Source organism: Pieris napi, chromosome 13, assembly GCF_905475465.1.
Source record: "Pieris napi chromosome 13, ilPieNapi1.2, whole genome shotgun sequence".
In the NCBI taxonomy this organism is placed as follows: Eukaryota; Metazoa; Arthropoda; class Insecta; order Lepidoptera; family Pieridae; genus Pieris; species Pieris napi.
Genome location: NC_062246.1, coordinates 11,747,014 through 11,772,709, shown reverse-complemented (window position 1 = coordinate 11,772,709; position 25,696 = coordinate 11,747,014). Strand labels below are relative to the sequence as shown.

The following is a 25,696-nucleotide window of genomic DNA, read 5'->3' as shown; positions in this document are numbered from 1 at the left end:
ACCGCTGTGTGACTTCGAAAAGTGAGTTACAGAATCGCAGGGCTGTTCTAAAATACAAAACTAAATTAATATTAACTAACAAAGAATAAGAACATCATATCTGCAATTAACTAATTAAAATCTACTTTTTTTACTTGTTTGTTTTTGTAATTTATAATGGTAAGTGGTGAGTATTTTAATAAGATATACTCTTAGATGGGGAAATACCCTATGGGTTAACTGGTAACACGCGTTTACCAAGGTATTCCCAGCGTATGAAGTCCATGGTGCTCAGTCCGATCAAACCGATAATTAAAATCTATAACCTTAAAAAATAATAACTAAAATATATTATTAAAACCCTTTAGATTTCTAAGATACTGGCAGCGTTCCCCTTTTTGAATTTTGTTTTTTTTTAATATTCATTACAAAAAAACACAAAAAAAGTTTATCCCTGTGGCAGTATACCTACCTTTAATGTATTTCCTCCCTGTATTATTCGTTATTCGTTGAGCGAGGAAAGCACCAGCTCTGGGATCACCGGTACCCGGAGTACCTCCGGTCAACTTATTGTTGACTAGCGCCTGTATACCTACTTAAATCACACGGCACTGACACATTTTAACCATAGTTTCTAGAAGTAGTGCGGTCGTAACTTGAGATAATAAAATATTTGGAATAGTTATACAAGGCAAATTTGCGAGTTATCTTACATTTTGAAGTAGGTTATTGTACTATAATACTCACGTTTTTAAACACGTGTTTAACTTAAATACAAATGTAAACAATAAATTGTAATAAACGGGAATAATATAAATGTGTGATGTGAATTCTTACATTACATTTGCCTACTTCATATACTTCAAAGGAAAATGTCCCTGAAATAATTATGCAATACATTCAGTCGTAATAAGATGTAATGTAAATTGCCGTAGAAAGTACATACGATAATACTGGTATTATCGTGTATCTATTAATAATATCTGAGAGTCAGAGATCATTTGAAAGTGTATTTTGTTGTTTGTCCGCTATGGACTCCTAAACTACTTAACCGATTTCAATCAAATTTGCACACCGTGAGCAGTTTGATCTAATTTAAAAGATAGGATAGCTTACATCTTAATTTATACCCGCAATGTTATTTTATTGCAAATTATTTGTATATTATTTGACAGTTACAATTCTAACAGATGGCGCTGTGTTGAAAGTACCAACGTTTCACATAAGCTACAATTTAATGGCATAACCACCAAAAAAGCATGGTGGTGCCCATGACTGGTGTTCTTCTACCGTTTCCCTTGAATAGTTTACTACCATGTATAACAAAAACCTTAGCCACAGCAACGCTTGGCCGAGTCTGCTAGTCTTAATTTATATAAATTACGCGTCACGTTGTTTGTCCGCTATGTACTGCTAAACTACTTAACCGATTTCAATCAATTTTGCCGTGTGCAGTTTGATCTAACTTAAAAGATAGCATAGCTAACATATATATTATATATATATATATAATTCTACTGTACGTGTCTATGTCACTGAACTGATTTTTTTGTATGCGTTTGTGGAGCCCTTGTTGGTTTAGATTCACAAATCCCGGGGTTCAACCCCAATTTTAAAAGTAAAGGGGGCTCATTTACCTATAGCAAAATTGTCCTTTAGGCCGTCGTTTCGGAAAAGCCATTTTAAAGCAGGTGTATAGTCCTAGCAAATCAAAGTACCTACATACACGATATCTTCTTCTTTCTTCAAATTTAAGAGCCGGGCTCTTGTCTGTAGATTAATCGGCACTCAGTGCGGTCTGCGTCAGTGTCACGACCTCAGTTTTCTCCTTGAACTGGTCTATGTAAGCTATTCTTGGTCTTCCTCGTCTTATCCTGCCTTCTATCTTCCCCGGTCTTAAAGAAGTTGTCAAATCTTCCCTCTTCGGTTTTCTATGGTACTCAGCAGATTTCATTTTTCTCCGACCATACCCAGCACCTATTCATTGGTCTTCTTTTCGGTCCAGCTTATCTTCATCATTCTCCTCCAGAACCACATCTCAAATGGTTCAAGTTTTTGTCTTTCTTTTTTAGTAAGAGTCCATGTTTCGCTACCGTAGAGAGCAATGCTCCAGTCTAGACTATATAATCTAGACTCTAGTCTATCATCTAGAGTCAAACAAGATACAGTTGATAACAAAGAAAAAAAATTTTTTCGCAACACACGTGGCTTTCTCTCTATAGAATGGATGGTAATTGTATGCAAAGATTCGTATGCCATTTAAATATAAATTAGGTTCATTACAACCGGTCTCGTTTGAAAAGTTATTTTTAGCTATTATCAAAAGGTCACTCACACATAAAAAAAATTTAGGAATTTATTTATAAACTGTATCAAGAAAATATTGTATTACAACGCACACCCGCAGTGTCTGACAGCTGCGAACTATACAGTTTGACTCCAACGAAAATATCGATTTCGATTTATATTATTTAAATTATTTTGTGCTGCGTACCCACAGGCAAAGGCTGTCCGTTTTCAGTATATATTTGACTGTTTTCACCTATTTTCACTATAAACCAATTACCATCCCTATAAAAATTTAATCAAATGGATTAAATTAAATAATCCAGAAATATATATGTATATAATAATATTCTGTTAAATGAGAGTACATTTCGCTTATCTGTGGACTAGAGATCTTGATTATATACTGTTTTATAATGTCCTTATAACTATATAACCAGATAGCCTCTCGATGGCGTCGGCCGGATGTTAATATGAGCAAATAGACAGAAAGTCCATTGGTGCACAGCCGGATCGAATCTACGAAAATAATTTATTTATTTAGGTAAAATAATGTACACTTATGAACGTCAAAAAAGAAATATATATTAAATGCTTCTAATTTTACATTTACTGCCAATTCTGAAGTCAAGGGCGTAGAACGGAAGAGAAGAACTGGCAATAAACTCTCCGCTACTCTTTTTAATCGCCAAGTTTTTTTTACACAATGTAAGGAGCTGCAATCATTACACCATATTCCACGTGACATCTTAAGTAATTAATAGTTAATTAATAATAATAAAAAAAGGCTTGTCCTCAGCAGTAGGTATGGTGAAATAGGAGCACGCACTTACATTCTCGTGGGAACAACACGCAAATACATAGTCGAAATAACTAAAATCACCGCATATCACCATAGCCACTAGGCTAACACTCCTCTATGTACAAATAACATAATTTATAAAAACCTTTTCCTATTTTATACAGTAGATATTTATATACAGTATTCAAAATGTGATTTTGATATATACAATGACTACGACGATTTGATTTGATCGTGTTTCTCACGTGTTTATGGAAATTTTATTTTATATACTAATGTATTTTAAATGTAATTTGACGTCATTAAGTCAACCTCAATAAATGTTGTGTAAACAAATCATAAAATTGCTTTTAGTTAATTGTACTAATTACAAAAATAAATACCTGACAAAGGTGTGTATTTCAAAGCTTTGACCGCGTCTTTGTGTAAGAAAGACATGAATGCAGAGTGTGAAATCTCAAGTCAGTAAAAGAGTTTGAGAAATGAAAACTATCACTAAAATTGATTTAAATATTGATATATTTTACAACAATCTTCCAATTTACCGTAACTTTGTTTATCATGTATCATGAGAGTTAAGTTTCCATTTTATTTTTTTCTGCGGATATTTGTAATCAGTCCTAAGGCTATGAGCGAATATGTTCAGTGGTACTGTCATGTGGAGTGGCTTCCCATTGGAAGCATCTTATGATCCAACTTTTTCCACCCTATTTTATTTTTTGCCGTCATCATCCAATTTTTTCCAGTACCCTTTAAATCTCGTCTGCCCATCGCTCTTTTGGTCTGTCCTTGTTTCTTTGTACTTTTGGGCCAGTCCATTCAGGTTTTTGACCATCTGCCATCAGCTCGTCGGCTACGTGACTTGCCCTGTATTCAGTGGCGTAACTATACCATCTGGGGCCCGTGGCAAATTCTTTTGTTGGGGCCCTATATCAGTAAAACTCACATTGTACTCAGTCTAATTTTATTATCTAAACTTCGAGATTTTCAGCGTACTCAATCACTCGTTGTATATGACCTACTAATGGCCATGGCCATCTTAGGCGAGAGGGAATGGTCTGTAGTCCCCACGCTAGCCCAATGCGTATTGGAGACTTAACATTAATTCATAGAACATAATATCTCTTGGGCAGGGGCCCTCTTAGGTCGGGGGCCCGTGGCATTTTGCCAGCCCTGCCACACTATTGTTACGCCACTGCCTGTATTTGAGTTGCAGGCCATGATCCTCAGCATCCAATATTTTATTAGGTTTTCCCTCGGATACTTACAAGTAGTACTGGAAATTAACTCTCTCTCACTCTTTTTGATCGCTAAGTTAAATGCTTCATATCTTGAAGTCCTTCAAGGCAGCATATTACCACCTAATACGAGCGGTGCATCTGAGGTTTTGTAGGTATTGTCCACTCAGCTGTTTGAGTTTGAGTAGCAGAGAATGCCTGGTAGGGCTTGAGTTCTAGATATTCGGCATTCGCATTTCTAGAGCAAGACGCACATATTTTTTGAAGTGAAACTTCTTTATCGAAGTTGGAAAAAAAATTACGTACGCGTATGCGACACATTTTTCCGTTACGCGCCATCTTTTTTTTGTCCGGCGATTTCGGATCCAATTTATTGATTAGTTGCAAGATTTGTTGTTTGTGAAGTTTGCCTACCTCTGAAAACTAACTTCAGGCTTACCGCAACGTTATATTTACCTAATAAATATTGCAGTATTTAATTTAGTTATAAATAGAAATTATGCTTTTAAATCATTATAATTTATGTCAAAAACCGTGTAGTGCGTTCATAAAATGTATAAAATTTATATTAATTACAAAAATATATAATAACGATAACAATGATACTAATAATTCTATTACAATTAATGAAATTCTGTAACAAAACACACACACACAAACACAAATTTTGAATTCATAAATAATAAACTACAAGCTCCCTCCTTATCAGAATGCCAAATCATAAAATGACTGCTTCACGACTGATTTGAGCGCGACCGCCGCTGTGTGAGTTCGAAAAGTGAGTTACAGAATCGCAAGGCTGAATAAGATCGATCGGCATTGTAAAATAATCTTTGGAAATTATATACATACAAGTAATCATTGTAAAATTTATTAGTTGTGTCTATTTTTATTTTTCGTATTATATCAATTATTATCAATTGAACTTAATCTTGGCGGAGTTTTCTATAGACAGAAAATACTTGTATTTGAGTTTGTTTGCTAGTAAGTAATGGGGAATCTAGTCACGTCTTAGGTTTATGATAACTTGCTACTAGCAAGGAGGTGTATTAAAATTAGACTTTCTTACTTAAAACCGCTTAGGTTTTACTAAAATAAAATAAAAAAATGATATTTTAAATTATTCCCAAAATATTTCCTTCCAATTGTGAAAGGTTTCGTATCGAATCAATTAGATAATTGTCAAGTTAAATAACATTTTTTACTTACACACACTTAGATTAATTAAACTGTTTCTGGACTTAAACATTAATTTTCAATAAGCGAGTAGTAAAAACCTACTACACAAACGCCTTAATTAACGAACAAATTCGTGTAAGTTATATTCAGTACTTAAAGCTAACATATTACGCTATTGAGATCGGCCGTTAAATAATTTAGATAATAGCTATTATCGAGTTGTAACACATTTATTATTGATGCGGTCAACTGTGCGTTTGTGTCTGTGCAAGTGTCATGTGCTTGGCGACGATTGGATTGTCTACGTAAGTTTTTGCTTTTTAATTTTAGGCTTCGATATTTAAATAGTGAATGAGAGTGACATTATAATTATATACGATAAGACATTTAGAACTATAGAAATAGGTTTCGTTCGTTCGTTCATTTTCAGTTTGGGATACCGTTTCCAGTGATAGTTTTTGAATGTGGAAATCAGTTTAAGTTAGTAATCCTAGTTCAGAGGTTCGTTCAAATGCGTTCAGAGCAAAATTTTATATAGAATTGAATGGGAACTTAGTACAGTTCTGTAATGTGAAATTTTTTCGTAATTCTGACTAGCGGATTGTCCCGGCTACGCAAGGCTGAATACTTTTTTTAATTTTTAAAATATGTCGTGTGTTATAAAAAATAAAATAAAAATACCCTTTAGACGAGTACTAAAGGGTATTTTTATCGAGTAGTAGTTATTAAGTAATTGTAATTTTTTTAACACTGGTACTCGACTTCCGATGGAGTGAAGGCCTTCTCCAAATTCTTCCACTTCTCTCTCATCCCCGCCACAATTTTCCAATCCTGCCCCGCTATCCCTTTTATTCCATCTTTCCAGGTTTCTGGTGGGCTTCCTCTCTTTTCTCTTCCTTCTGGGCCATTTCAAGTAAGAGTCTTTGAACCATCTTTCATCACAAACGCGGGCAATGTGACCGGCTCATTTCCACTTTACCTTTTTTGTATGTTTTGTCATCATATCTTATATTACTCGGGGATAATGTAGCCTTCTAAGAACCTTTAAGGAATTTTTGTATAAAGAGCATACCAATGCTTAAAAGGCCGGCAACGCACTCGCGAGCCCTCTGGCATTGAGGGCCATGGGCGTCGGTATCACTTAACATCAGGTGATACGCCCTGCTTTGCGCCTTGTTCTATAAAAAAAATAACAGTTTAAGTTTCTTACAAAACACAAATTATTTATAATTTTAGTATTGGCCATAATTATAGAATAATTGTCTCTTGATTGAAGAATTAAATTAATTTAGCCGACTTGGCCGTTCTCACTAGAGGTTATATACATAAGTTCAGACTCGTTTGATTTTAAGTATGAAACAATGTCGTTAATTTCTGTAAGGAACGAAAACAAAAATCGTTATTTTTTACATCCATAAACGTGGCTATTTTTGGCCGCACCTCTGACTTACAAAAGTTTATTCTTGGAACATTAGGAATCCACAAACAGGTTTATTTGTTTTAGTACTCGCCATCCCGCCATCCATCAAATCAAGGGCGTAGAACGGATGAGAATAAACTCTCCGCCACTCTTTTTACTACTTTTTACTTACTTTTTACAACGTTTGTAAGGAGCTGCACCATGTTTCACGTGGTGTATCTTAAGTAATAAATAATAATAAAATAAATTAAAAACAAAGATTTGTCCTCTATCAAGTTTGTTTTGGGAAACTAGAATTCAATTATTCCGTGGTACATGGTGCATGTTTACAAATTTTTTGTAAAGACAAAGTAGTCTTAGTTTTCCAACTAAGCAAACAAAAGTCGTGTAAGACTTTAAGTATGCATGAATCCTTGTGTGCGTATGTGTGTTTGTGTTAGTTTTTGGAACCTCATAGTCATGCTAAAATACGTAGCAGATTATATGTGTTCTGGATGAATTATATCTTGATAGTTTGACTACTTCAGAATCCATAGATTGGGAGATTTTATTATTTAGTTACATTTTGATAAAGACACGCACACGCTATACAAGATTTCTTTAATAATATTTAAATTGTTTGTCATAATATGATTGTTAAACGTAAAACATATCGTCTTTTGTTTTAATAACATTTCTTATCAGTCACAAAATGCATCCATTATATTGAATATTATATTTTTTTTTATTATATCAAAATTTAAGATTGATTTTTCTGTTTCACGTTCCTCACATATACACCAACTACCCAAAAACTCGGTTTTATCAAGCAGCCCGGTCAAACGTCACTATGTATCCCTTGACTTGATTAAGCTATCGCGAAATATGAATGAATATACCCTGACTTCCACACCATCACAGAACACACCCGAGTATACTTAGTCAAAGTTATATAACATAATTTTATTGATATTTTCCTTTCGAAAACGTTTGAACTTTTTTTATATGTCTTCCAATTTCGGCTATACCTATAGTGGAACTGTTTTTTGTTATATATAATTTAAGTTATGACACGAAATATATAAATAAATAAGATCTTTATATACTGCTTGCCGGTGATCAGCTTTTCTTTTTCTGTCTTGTGTAAAATAAAATTCAGAGCATAGCACGAACTATAACTCTCATTTAAATGTCAAAATCCATATGTTATTGACATACATGAAACGATTTTTACAATACACTATGTGATCTTTAATTGTTAAATAAAGTTTAAGTCTATTTAATATGACCGTAGTTTTTTATTAAATTAAATTATTATTAAACTTTGGCCATAGTAACGGTTTGTTTGCTGTCAAACTTCAAACAAACTTCTTTAGCGGCGTTGTATACTTTTTGAAATAGGTAAAAAAAAATTAACTCGCGTCAGGACACGTGACCTGATCGAAAATTCGTAAGACGGATGGAGAGTGGACAGCTGGCGCGGCGTATTTAATGTAATATAAATTGTCATCTCAATTGTCATTGTCGTACGACAGCTCAATAAATAAATATTGTATTCTACCACATAAATAATAGTACTTTTATACTGATAATTAAAGCAATTCGTGCAAAATTATTCCCTAACCATTCCAAAATATCAAAATTGGACAACGTTAATATTCAAGTTTTCACTTCTGCCGGCAATCCTGGAGTGCAACCCGTCGTTTTTTCCTTCTGAAAGGTCTCTTGGCCACCAACATACCTGGAGCAGATTTTTTTGCATCCTGGGTTAATCACGTTTCTCACGTGTCTTAGTCAATTTATTACGGTCACATAAAAACAAATGAATATTTTTATCATTACATGTTTCGTCACATGATAAGTTGACCTAAAATGCACAATTTTGTTATAACATAATTTGGTCTGTGGCGGCGTCTATAATTCAGATAAAAATGATTTTTTAAAGATGTTTTCCCCTTATTTCAATTGGAGTCTTTCGAAGTACACTTCCGTCTCTTTCTGTCAAATTACAGTTACATTGTGATGAAAAGAGACAGATGTTTTAGTAAGAATTGTGAAATTTGAAAGATTCTTTAAAATATACAATGACAACAAAAATACAGTCTCTACTCCAAAATTTTGTCCCCTTTGGATTAACTAAGACTGTTGAAGTTATTACAATAACACGTGTTTAATACAAAAAAGCAAAATTAATATATCATTATTTAATAATTATAAAACATAGTCAGTTGGAGTGTGTAGCATAAAGAACAAAGTTGGCCTTTTTTAAATAAAATTAATCAGTGGGAATCTGTTTCATGACCATTTTTAAATATAATAGGTAAGTAGGTGATCAGCCTCCAGTGCCTGACACATCGACCTTTTGGGTCTAGATCATGTCGGTATCCTCATGATGTTTTCCTTCACCGTTCGAGCAAATGGTAAATGCGCATATAGAAAGAAAGTCCATTGGTGCACAGCCGGGGATCGAACCTACGCCGTATGAGAGTCGCACGCTGAAGCCACTAGGCCAACACTGCTCTGTTGGACTTTTTTAATATTTTGAAAATATGTGATTTTGCGTTGATTAATTACAGATACTAAAATACTTTATATGTATTTTAAAAGTATATTATATCGACATACATGAACTAAATAAACCGCGGGGTCATTCACATGTAAAAGATCACGAATTCTAACCCCAATTATCAGCATTATTTGGTGTCAATTGCCGGAATAAAACTTGCAACTTACATCCAATTTTTTCTAAATTTTTGCTTTTTCTCTACTGTTTCTTACCTGTTCAAAGAATTACTGAACCCGCTATATATTCACAAATGTATAAAAATAATTATTCTTTATAACCAACACACAAATATACTCATAGTAATAATAATAATTGATAATTGAAAAAAAACTAATAAAGCATTTTTTATTCCAGGTACATGGGCCCCAGTGCGATTTATATTGTAAAAACATTAATTTTGACATTAATTATTAAATTAGTGAGTTAACCCAATCGATTAAGTTTTATCAGTGATCAGCGATGATGATTTCATTTAACCGTAAGTACATTTTATACAGCATGTATTTTAAAAAAAACTGATTTTCATACAAAGTTTTGACTCGATAATTTCACATGCATGTTAAGGAAACGATAAGCCGAATTAATTATATAAAATTAATTAAAATAGAAAAACAAGAACAAAATGTCTTTCCCTTTATAGAGACTGTAAGTAGTGTTATTGGACACTTTATAAATATCTGTTTAGTCAATTAGGTTATGTCTCAGTAAAGACGCATGTATTAAAAAAAAAGGAGGAATTCAAGTAAATCGGGTCAGCGAGAGACCAAAATATGTTTCTGTCAATACAGTTTACGACCAATTTGTGCCAAAACATGATAAAATAAAGTACCCATAAAACTTATAAAAAACAAAAAAATATCAGTAGCCTCAAAAAAGAAGTCTCCTGTGCCTAACACACGCCGTCGACTTTTTGGCAAACCGGTTTCCTGACGATGTTCTCCTTCACCGTTCGAGCGAATGTTAAATGCGCACTTAGAAAGGACGTCCATTGGTGCACAGCCGGAGATCGAACCTACGACCTCTGGGATGAGAGTCACACGCTGAAGCCACTACTGCCCTGCGATTCTGTAACTCACTTCACGAACTCACACAGCGGTTTTTGCATTGGCGGTCGATCTCAAATCAGTCGTGAAGCAGTCATTTTATGATTTGGCATTCTGAAAAGGTGGGAGCTTGTAGTTTATTGATTATCAGAATGCCAAATCATAAAATGACTGCTTCACGACTGATTTGAGAGCGACCGCCAATGCAAAAACCGCTGTGTGAGTTCGTCCTAAGCTCGTCCGTAAGCTCCCACCTTTACAGAAGTGAAGTGAGTGAGTTACAGAATCGCAGGGCTGCTCTCTATAAAACTTATAGTACTCGTATCAAACATTCTTAACAGTATTTTTATTTGTCTATACTTCAAAGAGTCCATTCTCGACCAATTAAAGATGTCGAGAAGCTTCTCGACTATCATTTACAAACGGGTGCTTAGCTACTTTGGCAGTATTGTCAGGAGAGAACTGAATAGTCTTGACAAGCTGGTAATGGAGTGATGGTAAGAGAAATCGGGGGCGAACGCCTACCCGTTGGTCAGACCAAAATAAGACAAGTATTCAGGGTAGAATCTTAACATCCCTAATGTACCGAGACAAGTTGGTGTAGATAGGGCCGGATTTAGGGGAGGGCAACCGGGGCTACAGCCTCGGCCTAGACAAAAGACGGGCCCTCTGGGCCTAGACAAACTACCACTATAGACTTCGGATTTTTTTTTAAAATTCCGATTAGTAAACCATAGTAAACAATTTTTCTTTTGATATTTTTTTTTTGCTGTGTACCTTTCTTTACCTTTGCACAAACATGATTACATTGTTCTTAAATATTACCAGAAATTATTGATGGGTTTTTATTTATCGTATATGTTTGTTAAATACTAAAAGAATCTACTTATTTTCACAATAAATTCTTGATTGAAAAATCGACGGAAAAAATTGTTCATATTATTTGTAAAATAATTTGGGGCCTCCACTGCTGTGTTGCCCCGAGCCCTCCAGACCTGTAATTCTGGCGCTGGGTGTACAGGTAAGTATCAGTTAGGGCTTTTCAAGTCAGGCACGATCATCAGTATAGACAACTAGAAGAAGAAAAATAATACTTTAAAATATTTCGTTAAAATGGCCCTGAAACATCCTATATACGTCTAAAGGAAACAGTTAAACTAATCTGTATATAAATTGGCTATAATAATATTTTAATTATTAATTTAAGATGCGTAGTTTGGCGAATACGTTTAATTACTGGTTCTTTAACGATAACCAAATTATAGAAACCAGTTAACTGTAATTAAAAATCATCAGATCCTCTTAGTTTTTAACTCGTTTTTTGTATACTGGTTCAACTGCTGCGAGGCTTTTTTATATCAATAAATAATAAATCGTTTATTTGAATGCAAGTTGTTCAGATTGATTAATTATAAAAAGCACATTCAGCCATATAAAAAGAATGCAAATGTCATATTGATTCATCTAATATATAAAATTCTCACAATGTTCGTTCCCATACTCCTCCGAAACGGTTTTTATGCATATTTAGTAATTCTGAGAATCGGCTACTATCTATCTTTCAAACCCCTAGGTAATAAAATAAAAAAATAAAAAAAAATCGACAAATTTTTTAAATCAAATCAATCACCATGCAAAAATACATACAACCCTTAATTTTCACCCCCCTACGATCAACCTCTATTTGTTATTATTGATAGTTTTTTCTTCTCTATTTTTATTGAACTAAAAAAATGTTTCCTAGAAATAATATACATGGCAAATAATATATACAGGGTGGCCAAAAAGTGGTGGATCAAACGCAAATAGGGGATAGATGAGATCATCAGCGGCAAAAATTTGTTCTACGGGAGGTCTCTAAGGTCAACCCCTGCAGAGTTCTGATTTATATTGGTTTTTATATGAAGATTGACTTTTTTTTACTAATTCTTATTAGAATTCGAAAAAATCTACATCCTGTATGTTTCTCATAATATCCACTAGATTGGTACTGATGAGTTCTTGCGTTAGACATACTATTTATAGTTGTTTATTGAGTGTATTGAAGATAATATTAAGTTATATGATATAAATGTTTTTCAAATCAAAACTTTTTGTTTATTTCGGACCCCACTGTGAAAAAAAATTACTCTACCGAAAAGTGACCCTGTATAACAAGTTTTGGCACATTTAATATGGATTCTGAAAAGGTATTACACAAGGCCATGAGTCACTCTAATATCTTTCTAGGACGAAAAAACAACAACGATTCGGACTTATGATTATTTACCTACCTGTGACCAGTACTGTGTGAATGGGACTAGATTCAAAAAATTGAAAGATGGCTGTAGGGTTACGTAGGAATTTGATTAGACGGTGCAGATTAAGTATTATGATCAGAGTCACCTGTATAGATGGCAAAACAACGTCAGCCGTTCAACGTCAACGTTGCCGGGTCAGCTAGTAATGTCAGAATAATAAGAACAAATAAGTTAATTATAATTGTTGTCAAAATTTATGATTTAAAAACTTTATAAAGCTTTGCCTTTAAAAATTTAATCACCTTCCCCTTGAATGCATGTTTATTGTTGGAATCGGAAGTTAATAACGCACGTTTACATATTTCGTTTATCCACAAATTTTCAGAAAAATCAAAAAGCTTCTAGATTTAATTTCTTATTTAGGAAAGACCCATCAAAATCGGTTCAGTAGTTATTAAGATATCGCATGTCTGGAGAAGAGATATATATATATATAAGTTAATAATATTAAAAGGTAATATTATTAACATACATAGAAATAATAAAAATAATTAAAAATGAATAAAAAGATAAAACAAATTTAAAAAGTGTAATGCTGGCATTTCCTCGCTGTATTACGATACTTATTCGTTGAGTGAGGAAAGCACCAGCTCTTGGGTCACCGGTACTAACTACCAGGCCAGTGGAAGAGTCTCTATTTTTACTTTTAAATTAATAGACGTATATCCCTGTTACAATCCAGCTAGAATAAAATCTCCTAAGATATCTAAGTCTACTTATTTTACCACCAACTTTGGTTTTATTCCCTTTAGAATAGTCTCTTAAACCGTGGTGTTCGTTTAACTGCTGCATTTAATCCATATTTACACAGCCCGTAGGACAGGGTCAGTGAGCAGGGAAGTTGTCAGCGAGCGTAAATATACCTCTATAGTCTATTGCCATTGTTATATTATTGGTATAACAGTTGAAAAGCTGAACGTCTACTTATGACTTGCAACAAGAAGTATTTAAGACAATAATAATAATAGTGATAAGTATTTTCACCAGCAGAATGAACTCTGGTTCATATATCTGGTATTAATGTCATATGAGATGAGCAGTGCTGGCCTAGTGGCTTCAGCGTGTGACTCTCATTGCTGAGGTCGTAGGTTCGATGTGCACCAATGGACTTTCTTTCTATGTGCGCATTTAACATTCGCTCGAAGTTCGAACGGTGAAGAAAAACATAGCGAGAAAACCGGCTTGCCTTAGACCCAAAAGGTCGAGGGTGTGTGTCAGGCACAGGAGGCCTACCTACTTGTCTATTTGATTGAAAAATGATCTTGAAACAGAAATCTAAGGCCTTAAAAGGTTTCAGAGCCACTGATTTTTTTAATGTCTTATGAGATAAATCAAAGGACACTGTTTCCGACGACAGATACACAGATTATTAATTTAACCTTTCCAAAAAAGGTTTTAGCTCAACGGCTGTAACATTTATAGGAAGTATTAAACACCATAAACGATGTTAAAGGGGCAAAAAGGCAATACATATAAAAAGTTATGGGATATCAAGTTGAATTCGGTAAATTATTACACGATTATACGCTATTTTCCTTAACAGCAAGTTAATGGCATCATAACAGATGTCTGCGATGAATATTTTAAAAGTATCATTTATTTCTGACCAAACAATAATATTATAATAATAATGTTTTGTATCTAGGTCTCTGGACCTCTCTACCACAACTTATTTCTATCTATACCAAATATGGTCTCTCTGGACCTCTCTTCCACCACTTATTTCTATCTATACCAAATTTGGTCTCTCTGGACCTCTCTACCACCACTTATTTCTATCTATACCAAAATTGGTCTCTCTGGACCTCTCTACCACCACTTATTTCTATCTATATAAAATTTGGTCTCTCTGGACCTCTCTTCCACCACTTATTTCTATCTATACCAAATTTGGTCTCTCTGGACCTTTCTACCACCACTTATTTCTATCCCGTGCAACTCCACACAGGCTCCGCCGTGGTTAGTAGATAGTTTCCATCGCCCGACTTGTCTACTTCTTTTCTTTTCCCATCTCAGTTCATTTGTCTCGAGTTGTGTCTTCATGTGCCACGGCCATGGCCATTAGTCGTCGTAGTTTCTGTTTAACATCATACATTTGTAATCTTTCTGACTAGGTCAGAGTGCTCTAACTAGACTGACCCAACATGCTCCTCCTCTTTGGTATGTACGTAGCTAAGAAGAAGGTATCTGGTTCCGTGCCCACGTTTGGCATCCATATGTAAGGCATGGATGCATGCTATAATATAAGAAACATAATATACATATAGACTATAGTGTGAGGGATATAAAACCAAAAAAAAATCATTCATGTTTATAGCTTTTCTTTTGTTCCATAAAAATTAAACACATTACACAAGACTTTTACAGTAAGTAATGAAATAAAATGTTTTATTTAAATTTATATGGACTCTATGACTATTTATATGGCCGAGGAGGCCTTCGGGAGTCCATAATTTTCTATATTTTGCTATCAAATCTTAAATAAATGATTGAAGATATTATTCTATTACGATTATTTGACTCCAACTGAAAAACTTTACAGAGATACCAAACCAGACATACGTTTACAATACCTCAATTTTAATATACAAAATTATTAACAAATTAATTCATATAAATCTATCCTTTACACAAAAATCAGATACAGAATATTCATTACGAAATATTGATAAATTATGTTTTAATACAACCAAGGACTAATTACGGAAATCTTAATATTATGTATCAAGGCGCACAAATATTGAATACATTGCCATCCAGTTTAAAAGAAACATAAAAGTAAACAGTACATATAATTAACAACATACCTATACCAAAAATAAAAACAAACATATTATATATCTGTGTCTGTAAAAATCTTAAAAGTTCAATATAAATTAATGGAATAATGACGTATTTACAAAACATCAAAAAGTCCCTTCTAACATTAATACGTCTGTGAACGAGCGTCTAAGAAATTATTACTTTTTTTTTAAAGACAATAATTCACACTAGGCAAGGGATATACATACATATTATAGATAGATAGACATATAAATACATATATAAACACCTAAGACCTAAGCACAACACTAAATGCTCATCACATCGATGTTCGTCTCAGCCGGGGATCGAACCCGGGACCCATGGATTCGCAGTCAGGGGTACTGGACCACTGAGTCGTCAATTACTATTCATTAGTCACATAATGCCTGTTGTAACATCGATGCGACCTACCGGCACTTTTGTAAAAATATTGTACATATTGTTAGAAACTAATATTTTTATTTTATATTTATTTTTAAATAGTTTCATAACAAGACGTACATAACTTACTCTAAATTTTCTCGCTAAGTGAATGTAATTAAATAATTGATAAATGATAAATGATTTATTTCTGTAAGTAGGTTTTTACAAACACTTTTACACGTCAAACATATTTTTTTTTTAAACTAGATGAGATCGACGTTTCCTATCTGACTACTCGATGAGAAGTAAAGTATCTTTGGACCGAACCGAATATTTCGCCCCGTCATAGCAATTTCGTATGTCCTTCAGGTACAAGGCATTAAGTATACATGTAGCCAATAAAAGACGATTTTAAATATACAATAACAGTCAGTTCTCAAATCAAGAAGATCGGAGGAGAATTGGCAAGACTACGCCATTCGTTTTATTGCCATTTTTGCGCGTATGCTAGAAAGTAATCATTAAACACTCAACATATACGTTTAATAAAGCCTTCAAAATTTTCGCCCTATGCTTCCCGCTCTGCTTTAGTCCCATCACAAGACACGGAAGTATATTTCGCGTCATTAAATAAGATGATTTCCTTCCTTTTCCTTCTTAATAAATACTTCCGTAGAACTTTCTTTGTGTAAAACTTTCTGCAAAATACGGCCGTTTCGGTTTAATAATTAAGCAGTTGTTTGGTTCTAGTTTTAGCTGACTTGTAAGATTTATATATATACATACTAGCTGTTTATTTGCTGTATAGATAAATAACCTAGATACCGACAGCATCGCCATCTGCCGGGTTGATTTGTGAATCTAAAGTCTAAACCATCCAGGGCGCCACCCAAACGCATACAAAAATATTCATTCAAATCAGTCCAGCCGTTTAAGAGGAGTTCAGTGACATACACACGTACCAATTGTGTTATTAAACATGCAATTTTAAATTACCTTTGTGACTTGAGAATTAAAGAGAGTCCGGTTCAAAAATTAATCTTATTTTAATTATTTTCACCTATTGACGTGTTTTTAAAAATAAACAATTAAAAATACATTTATTAGTGGTTTTTCTTAATTTGAAAGTTTATCAGCGATGACTTAGCGCAATTAGAAAGAGAATTAATTGTAGGTTCAATTAAAATTATATACTACACGTCTCTCAACCCAGAGGTCGTGTGTTCGAATCCCGCCTGTGTAGAAGTACTTACCCTTTTTATTTGAACGCAATTTAACACGCGAATACTCTTAATTAAAAAAAACCAAATGTAATCCAGAAGAAGAATATGTACAACAAAATCTATAATTCGACTTAGGGTCAAGAAAAGAGAGCTTTCTCAAAAGGCCGTCAACGCACTTGCGAGCCCTCTGCCAATGTGAGTGAGCCTCCGATTAATAAATAATTGTAACGACTATAAAACGATTTTAAAGTAAAATACTAACCTCTTCATAAAATCTAAATCTGTCTCTGTTCATCACAGCGCAAACGTACTTTGTCAGAAAGAGACGAAATACAATCCTGTCCAAACAGGTGACCCTAAATCGACAAGAATGCATAACCAATAAAAAATTCACACACGAAGAAAACAAACATAAAATTATTAGGAAAACAAAATTACATAATAAAAATATATAAAAAATTTACTAACTTCTATAGGCGCTAACAAATAATAGAAAAAAAGAGAGTAAGGTATTAAGGACCGGAACGCTGTACTTTAGTAATACAGCGAATCATATGTGCCATTTTCAGAAGGTTAGTCCTAGTGAGCACATGAAGTAACGGCGGACGATGTCGCCTTCTTGCGTACCCATCAGGCACATTGAAGCTAAGGTACTGTTGTACTCCCAAATTACTGTCCCTGCTATATATATAAATATATAACAATCGATGGAGTGCCAAACTATAACAAAAGTCATCCAAATCCTTTTAGATTACAGTATGGAATTGTTCGTGATACAAAACCGGAATTCTTTATGTCAAAAATGTATTCGATTCTGACGACATTCCTAATTCTTGACTGTATATATAGGAATGTATAAATCGATGGAGTGCCAAACTATAACAAATGTCACCCAAATGTCAAACTTTATACCTTGCAGTATAATGTTATGTTTAAATAATATTGCGACAGTAACTTGTATATGATTACTTCCCCATTAAAAATAAAATTTTATTATTAATAATAAAATATGTTGATTGAGTTTTATACGCAGGTTCAAATGATGTAGGACTTGTTTTTGTAAAGGCATTACATACGGGCTGCGACAGCGACGACTCATAATTTACCGATTTTCTTGTTTATACGTTGTAAAATTTGTAAGGACATTATTAGGCTTATCTTATATAAATTATGTCTTGAATGCGTTAAACAACATTCTATCTGAATGGACTGCATATGCCTTTTTTATTTATATGATTGAATATACTTTAAAGCTAAAAATATAACATTTAGAATAATATGGTTACTAACACAATAATAACCATATGGACTTATGTCTGGTTGAATAAATAAATTATTATTATATTTTCGTATATTCGACGCTCCATGGCGACTTAATTTTGTCACCGTGTTTACAGAATTGGACTAAATAAGATTATTAGTTTGAGTAGTATATATGTTAATAATATAAAAGTAGTCCCTTTCAGTGGTTACATATGTTTTAATTACTTTGTTTTTGTCAAACTAATTTTTTGTGTTACGCTTCTTGCGCTTCTTGCGCTCACCTTAGATAATTTAATTTTCTTATTCTTTTTATGACAATGTTGACCTGAAAGGGATCGCTAGGGAACGACTAGCCCAGTTGCCCTCCTTTTTATTGAATTACAGAGCAGTGCTGGGCATCAGTGTGCGACTCTTATCCCTGAGGTCGTAGGTTCGACCTCTGGCACAGGCTTTCCTTCTATGTGCGCATTTAACATTCGCTCGAACGGTGAAGGAAACCATCGTAAGGAAACCGGCTTAGGCACAAATAATTGACGGCGTGTGTCAGGCAAAGAAGGCTGATCACATACTTGCCTATTAGATTGACAAATCATCATGAAACAGATACAAAAATCTGAGGTCCACACTTAGAAAGCTTGTGTTTTTTTTTTATTGTTATTGTACTGTATTTCTGTATTACCGCAACAACGTGTACATAAATAAAAATGTGTGTGTGTACTAGGTGTACACACGTAAGAAGTAAAACTTCTTTATGACCTTAGTTTTCGAAAAATGATCTACTATATGCAACTTAATGAAATTGGTTAAATAAAGTTTTTATTTCTTTTATTATCATAGACATGAATACAAATACAATTATTTCATTTTACCTTATTACTACTAAGATAATTACAGAATTTCATTAATTGTAATAGAATTATTACTATCATTGTTATCGTTATTATATATTTTTGTTATTAATTAATGGCTTCGAATCTCTTCGGATCAACCGTGGTAGGGACAAGAAAAAGATGGCGCGTAACCGAAAAACGTGACGATTTGCTACAAAATTTCTCCCATACATCGATAAAAAATTCATTCTAACGCCGATAAAGAAGTTTGACTTCAAAAAGCAACATGGCGCGTAACTGAAAAACGTGACGATTTGCTACAAAATTTCTCCCATACGTCGTAAAGAACTCTCATTCCAACGCCGATAAAGAAGTTTGACTTCAAAAAGCAACATGGCGCGTAACCGAAAAATGTGACGCGTAACGAAAAAATGTTACACTAAATTTTTTTCCAACCCAACTTCAATAAAGAAGTTTCACTTCAATAATCCCCAAACCCAAACGGAATGTCACAACTGCCCAACACAGTTTTATCGTACGGTAATTTATGCAAATTGTAACTATTGCGAGATAAATCGCCGCGCGTGAGTCATGTCATAACACAATTTCCGCCATAATAAAATATTCCCTACGCGACCGCTCGCCTTGACTTTAACTAGAAAGGAATGACGGTGTTTGATGACGTTTGCATTTCTTTGATTTTGACGTCATCTAAGGTTATAAATTAATAATAAAGCGATTTAAACAATTGCCGTGTTCTTCGTTTATTTATTTTATGTATTTATTAAAGTTCACTTCATACATAATGTTATCTAGATCTACAGTATATGTTACAAGCATTTCTAAAATATATGACAATTATGGTAAACATACATGTTACAAAAAAAAAATATTGGTTGTTTGTAAAGTAGGTTTACGATCGAGATGTTTACGTGATAACGTCTTATTGGTGATATAAGTTTTTGGGAAGTAAGGAATTAATGAAGATAACAATTTTTTCAAATTTTAAATTACATCTATCGTTTTATTCACACTTTTGATGATAAATTTCGGGTGTAAAATGACAAGTTTACTTATTCGACTATGATATACATTTTTCTTCATACATTCACGGAATGACTGGCAGCGCTCGAGATGAGACGGGAGATCGGTCCGTCTCTCTCTCGTTATACCTGCGATCGCGCTCGTGAGGTTTTGGTGTGACACAAGTTTCTGAACATGTCACCCGACTAAAACGATTTTAAAGACGTTATCACGACAAAATTATTTATAAAATTGCAATAAAAACATTACACTTTCAGTTTTAGATTTTATTAGTATTTTTACTAGCGAAACAGCGGTTCCCAGGCTGTGCACCAATGGACTTTCTTTCTATGTGCGCATTTAACATTCGTTCGAACGGTGAAGGAAAACATCGTGAGGAAAATGGTTTGCCTTAAACCCAAAAAGTCGATGGCGTGGGTCATGTAAAGGAGGCTGATCACCTACTTGCCTATTAGATACATCATGAAACAGATACAGAAATCTGATGCCCCGATTTATTTTTATTGATTTTATACTACGGGAAAAGCGCAATATCGGAGAGAATTAATAAAATATGATGCAGTTAGGTAGTGAAAATATTGCTTTCTAAGACAATTATATGTAATAAGACGGTATTGGCGTGTGGCCTCGTAACCCATATCTTTATAATTGGCTTACCACTTTCATAGTTTTAATTTGACGATTCTATCTTTATTTTGTAACATAATTAAAACAGTAGTAATGTAACATTTCTAAACAATGAGTCTTTATTTATTATTTATATATCCTATGGAAATAGCAAAAAGGTTAGTCGACATCACAGGAGACCGAATATCTGGCAGCTACCACGGACAAAGAATTAGTCTAGCTATTTAAAGGGGGAACGCTGTCAATATCTTCGGAACTTTGCCTACAGGGACATCTTTTAATAATATATTTTAGTTATTATATGTTAAGGTTAGTTATTTATTTCAATGTATCTTATTTACTTAATTTAGGTTCACTTTAATATATCTATGTATCATCATCACCCATTTTAGGCCGAAGACCTCAATTATTTTTCAACGCGACCGGCTTTGCATTAATTTGCAGTCTATAAAAGATATCCTTTCGTAAATTAATAAACAACAAACAATTTTTGGCCTTCACTGGGGAAGCTTTTGAGTTTTCAAGCGTATCCTTAGCGATAGTCGTCAATTACGCATCGGTGGGATAATGTCAATGCCATAACGAATGCATAAACTTTCCATAGATTTGATATAATTATGATCTATTTGTTGATCACCTCACGAGGCAAGGGGATAGTCATTAGTCAGCCTTCAGAATTTATATATACATTCTTATAATACTTTTGGGTTTATGTTCTCGGTTTCCTCACAACTTTTGCTAGTATTGAATCGTGTATTGAGAAATAAATGTTGGCGCGCTCACTACTTATCAAAATGTATTGTTAATAAAAATTATAATGATACATATATTTTCTAAGAAAGTGCTACATTTAGATCGATTAATTATATATATAGCCATATATAAATAGGCATGCAAATGTCGTATTAATTTTCATAATGTCATAATAAGAACATTAACCTAATCTCTTCTCTATATTTATAAAATTCTCGTGACACAATGTTTATTCCATGCTACTCCGAAACGGCTCGACCGATTCTTATGAATTTTTTTATGCATATTCAGTAAGTCTGAGGTTCGGCTACTATGTATTTTTATTTTTTTAGATTCAATTTTTTGTTTTTATTTCTTTATGATACAGCATACATCACAAACCCTATTTTTATTTGTTAGTTAAAATCTCGATTTTAAATTTTTTTTTAAAGAAAATCGATTTTCTTAACCTATATATGTAATAATAATTAAAAATGAATAATTAATTTACAAAAACATTTTATTGTCCTAGTCTGAGTAATCAAGGATTTCGGGATTCCGTCCTGGAACTGGTAATAGTGCAGGTTAAAGAGTTAATTGATATTATTAAATAGTATTTGTACAACAAAAAAATGTATTAAGGCAAATCGTGTATTAGAGCAGAAACAATCTTGATAGTTGCGTACCTATGTTTAAGAAGCTAAAAATTGTATCTCTTTTGTGTATGAATATTTTATATTATAGAAATGTCCTTATTCGCTTACAAGAACATAAATATTTTTAAGTCAACGGGAATACACATCTGTCAAAGTAGACATGGGGAGAAAATGGCTGTGCTAAAAAATTATCTGTAATTGTATAGGAAAAACAGCTTTATACAAAAGGTTTAGAAGAAGCAATCAGGGTTTAAAATAATTTACCAAATACATTAAACACTACTAGAGTTTTTAAAAATCGACTTATTATGTCTTGTACTTTTGGAAAAAAATATTATTCTATTAATGATATATTTATTAATTTATTTAATAAGAATTGACTATAATGATATTACTCATAATGTATGTAACTATGTAAATGCCTTTTACGATAAATTTGCACGCCATTATGTGTGGCAGAATATGCAAACTTTAGATTGTACCACCATAACATTTCTGTACAATATTCTTGCAAATAAATTATTTCGATCTTATTAATATTAACTTTGCCTATATAACGCGAATTGTAACTCCGCCCTTGTGCGTACAATATAGTAATTTAAATAATAGCTAGATATGAAAATCATTACTTAATGTAAAAAATATGTAAATACCAATTTTAATGCAATTATTACATGGAATATTACCGCGGACTATTTAACGTGTTTTTTCTTCAAGATATAATTATAAACGAATCAATAAATCAATAACAATAAAGAAGCAATCATTCTGTTATGACAACGTGAATAATTAGAAGAAAAAATATACTAAGGTTTTACTAGACAGACATTACGTCATAGTCGTAGAATAGTGACGGATCTGACAAATAGTAAACTTTACAGGGCCAGCCATTTCAAAATAATATAGTCATATCAGTTTTTGTCGTAACTATTTTAATTCATATTCTGTTATTATGAAAATTGGCATAGAAGCAAACAAAAGGGTTTGTTTTGAAACCAAATAAAAATAATAACATTAAATTACACAGTTTTACCGACTGATTAATTTGAAATGTAGTATCCAAAAAAGTGGATTTTGGATTTTTTCAAATCCGACATTGTTCTGACGAAGCAGCGCGAGCCTTCTGGCATTGAGTGTGTCCATGGGCGGCAGTATCACTTGATATCAGATGAGCCTCCTGCCCGTTTGCCCCCTATTCTATTTAAAAAAAAAATGGATTGCACATATATTTAGGTGATATCTTTATTTATCTATTTAGTCTTTGTCCCCTTATTAGGGTAAAGGGCATTCATCTGTCATCGTTTGTGAAGCCAGTCAGCCAGTCACTGGGTGTCTCTAAGGGTGAAATCTATAGTGCGCACTTAGACTTTGCAGTTTGCTCAGACTTAACTACAACCATTCTTTACTTTTTTAAAGGATAATAAAGAAGGTATTGCATGAAATGAAACATCAATTTCTGTCTTAGCTTGAGCTTAGCTTAATCTCACCGTTAAAATGTCTATAAATATACTAAATCATAGTTTAACCTTAGTGTTTTTCGTAAGTAAAGTCTGAGCAAAGTCCAAGTGCGCACTATAGATCTCACCCTAAGATTAAGATTTGGAGTCCTGTCTTAACCAAGATGCAACCATTTTCGACAATCGAACGCTACTTAGGGTCCTTCAAGAAAACAGCTTACCAATTCTTAAAAGGCGGGCAGCGTACTCGCGAGCCCTCAGACATTGAGTGTCCATGTATCTATCTATCTGTACTGAACATCAGGTTAGTTTCCTAGGCGTTTCCCGATGTTCTATAAAAAAACTGGCACTTACAACAAACTCAGAAGAAAGTTAATTATATATGTTGGGAATACCTGGGTAAACGCGTGTTACCAGTTAACCAATAGGGTATTTCCACATCTAAGAGTGTATCTTATTAAAATACCACTTACCATTATAACTTATAAAAACAAACAAATAAACATTTTATGCAGGTGTTATTCTCATATCCATGACTTTTATATCATAATTTGGATTAACCAACATTTTCGACGCGTGCGACTCTCTCTGAGTTCATAGGTTCGATCCCCGGCTGTGCTCCAATAGACTTTCTATGTGTGCATTTAATATTCGCTCGAACGGACCCAAAAAGCCGATTGTCAGGCATAGGAGGCTGATCACCTGCTTGCCTATTAGATCGACAAATGAAATAGATACAGAAATCTGAGGCCCAGACCTAAAAAGGTTGTTGTGCTAATGATTTATTTATTTAATTGCATTAACTTTAATACCGTGAGTAAATTTGCTACTATACCATTGCTAATACGCATGGTATATCGTCTGCTATATTTTTGCCAAAACTTCTACGTAACACTTACAATTTTATAATTAAAATACTGTTGCACAATAAGAATACTTTCCGTTTCAGCATTGGTCAGGTTGATATGTTGTTTGAATCAGTGAAAATTTAGTTTTTAAGATGGAAGGGCCAAGAAGAAAAAACGTTGGACCAAATAGCACGCATTATTAGGTAGTTTGTGCCTACGCTTGTCCGTTCTGGGAGACACGCGTAGAAGGTACGCGTAGCAGTTTTTGTATTTATTTAATTTTTGTTACTACATGTTTGGTACTATAATTATTCTTTAATTATTTATCTAAATTATTATTAACGAAACTCACATAGCAAACAAATGGTTAATATCAATGTTTGTAAAATTGTTCGCAAATTTATTCGTTGAATTTATTGAATTGATACTTCGTCACTTAAAAATCAAATTTCGACTTAGATATCGTAAACACGAGAATAGATTCATCAGGTTTCTCAGGATAAGTGGAAAGTTCCTAAGGTTTGCACGGTTCAATCGAAAATCGGAAATACCCAATGACGGCAAGCGGTTACAGTCTTATTTTATAACTCCTTGAATTACTTTATTTTATTTATTATTGGTTAGCGGAAAGTTTTAAAACTGCAAATTATTATTTGAAATAAAATCACGAAATCTGTCAAGAATCGGTTGTATTAAAATCTATGATAAGTATGAATCGATGTGTTAAAAATAATATTTTTCCCCCTTCGTTATAAGATAAACCTCATATTATTAACCTATTTTTCTCCTGATCCATTTTTTTATGTATCCACATTTTTGGCATACGAACGATATTTTCTTATCTTTAATCTGAAGTCTACGCTAATAAGCCGACTTCTCCGGCGCAATTGAAACAAAATATCCGTCACGAAATGGCGGCCATCACTGAGTCCACCTGTCAAAAGTAATTTTATTGTTCGATTAAATGAGTGCCGCGGTATTATTTTAAAAAATACATTCCCAAAATGTGTATTTTAATAATGAATTAACACTTTTTGATACACGACTTACTTTTTT

General features: G+C 33.4%; 1 protein-coding gene across 2 annotated transcripts in view; it reads left to right on the top strand.

Moving 5' to 3' along the window:
• The first annotated feature begins 5,709 nt into the window (after positions 1 to 5,709).
• Positions 5,710 to 25,696, top strand: part of LOC125055126 (lysosome membrane protein 2-like) — a 78,139-nt gene continuing 58,152 nt past the window's right edge. Inside the window, exons 1-2 of one of the 2 annotated variants that reach the window (XM_047657380.1) lie at positions 5,710 to 5,789; positions 9,804 to 9,927. In XM_047657380.1, the coding sequence (XP_047513336.1) occupies positions 9,909 to 9,927 (19 nt within the window). In that variant the 5' untranslated portion in view covers positions 5,710 to 5,789; positions 9,804 to 9,908. Of the gene's footprint in view, positions 5,790 to 9,803; positions 9,928 to 17,766; positions 17,834 to 25,696 lie in introns of those variants that run through there. The other variant, XM_047657381.1, reaches the window with a different exon arrangement.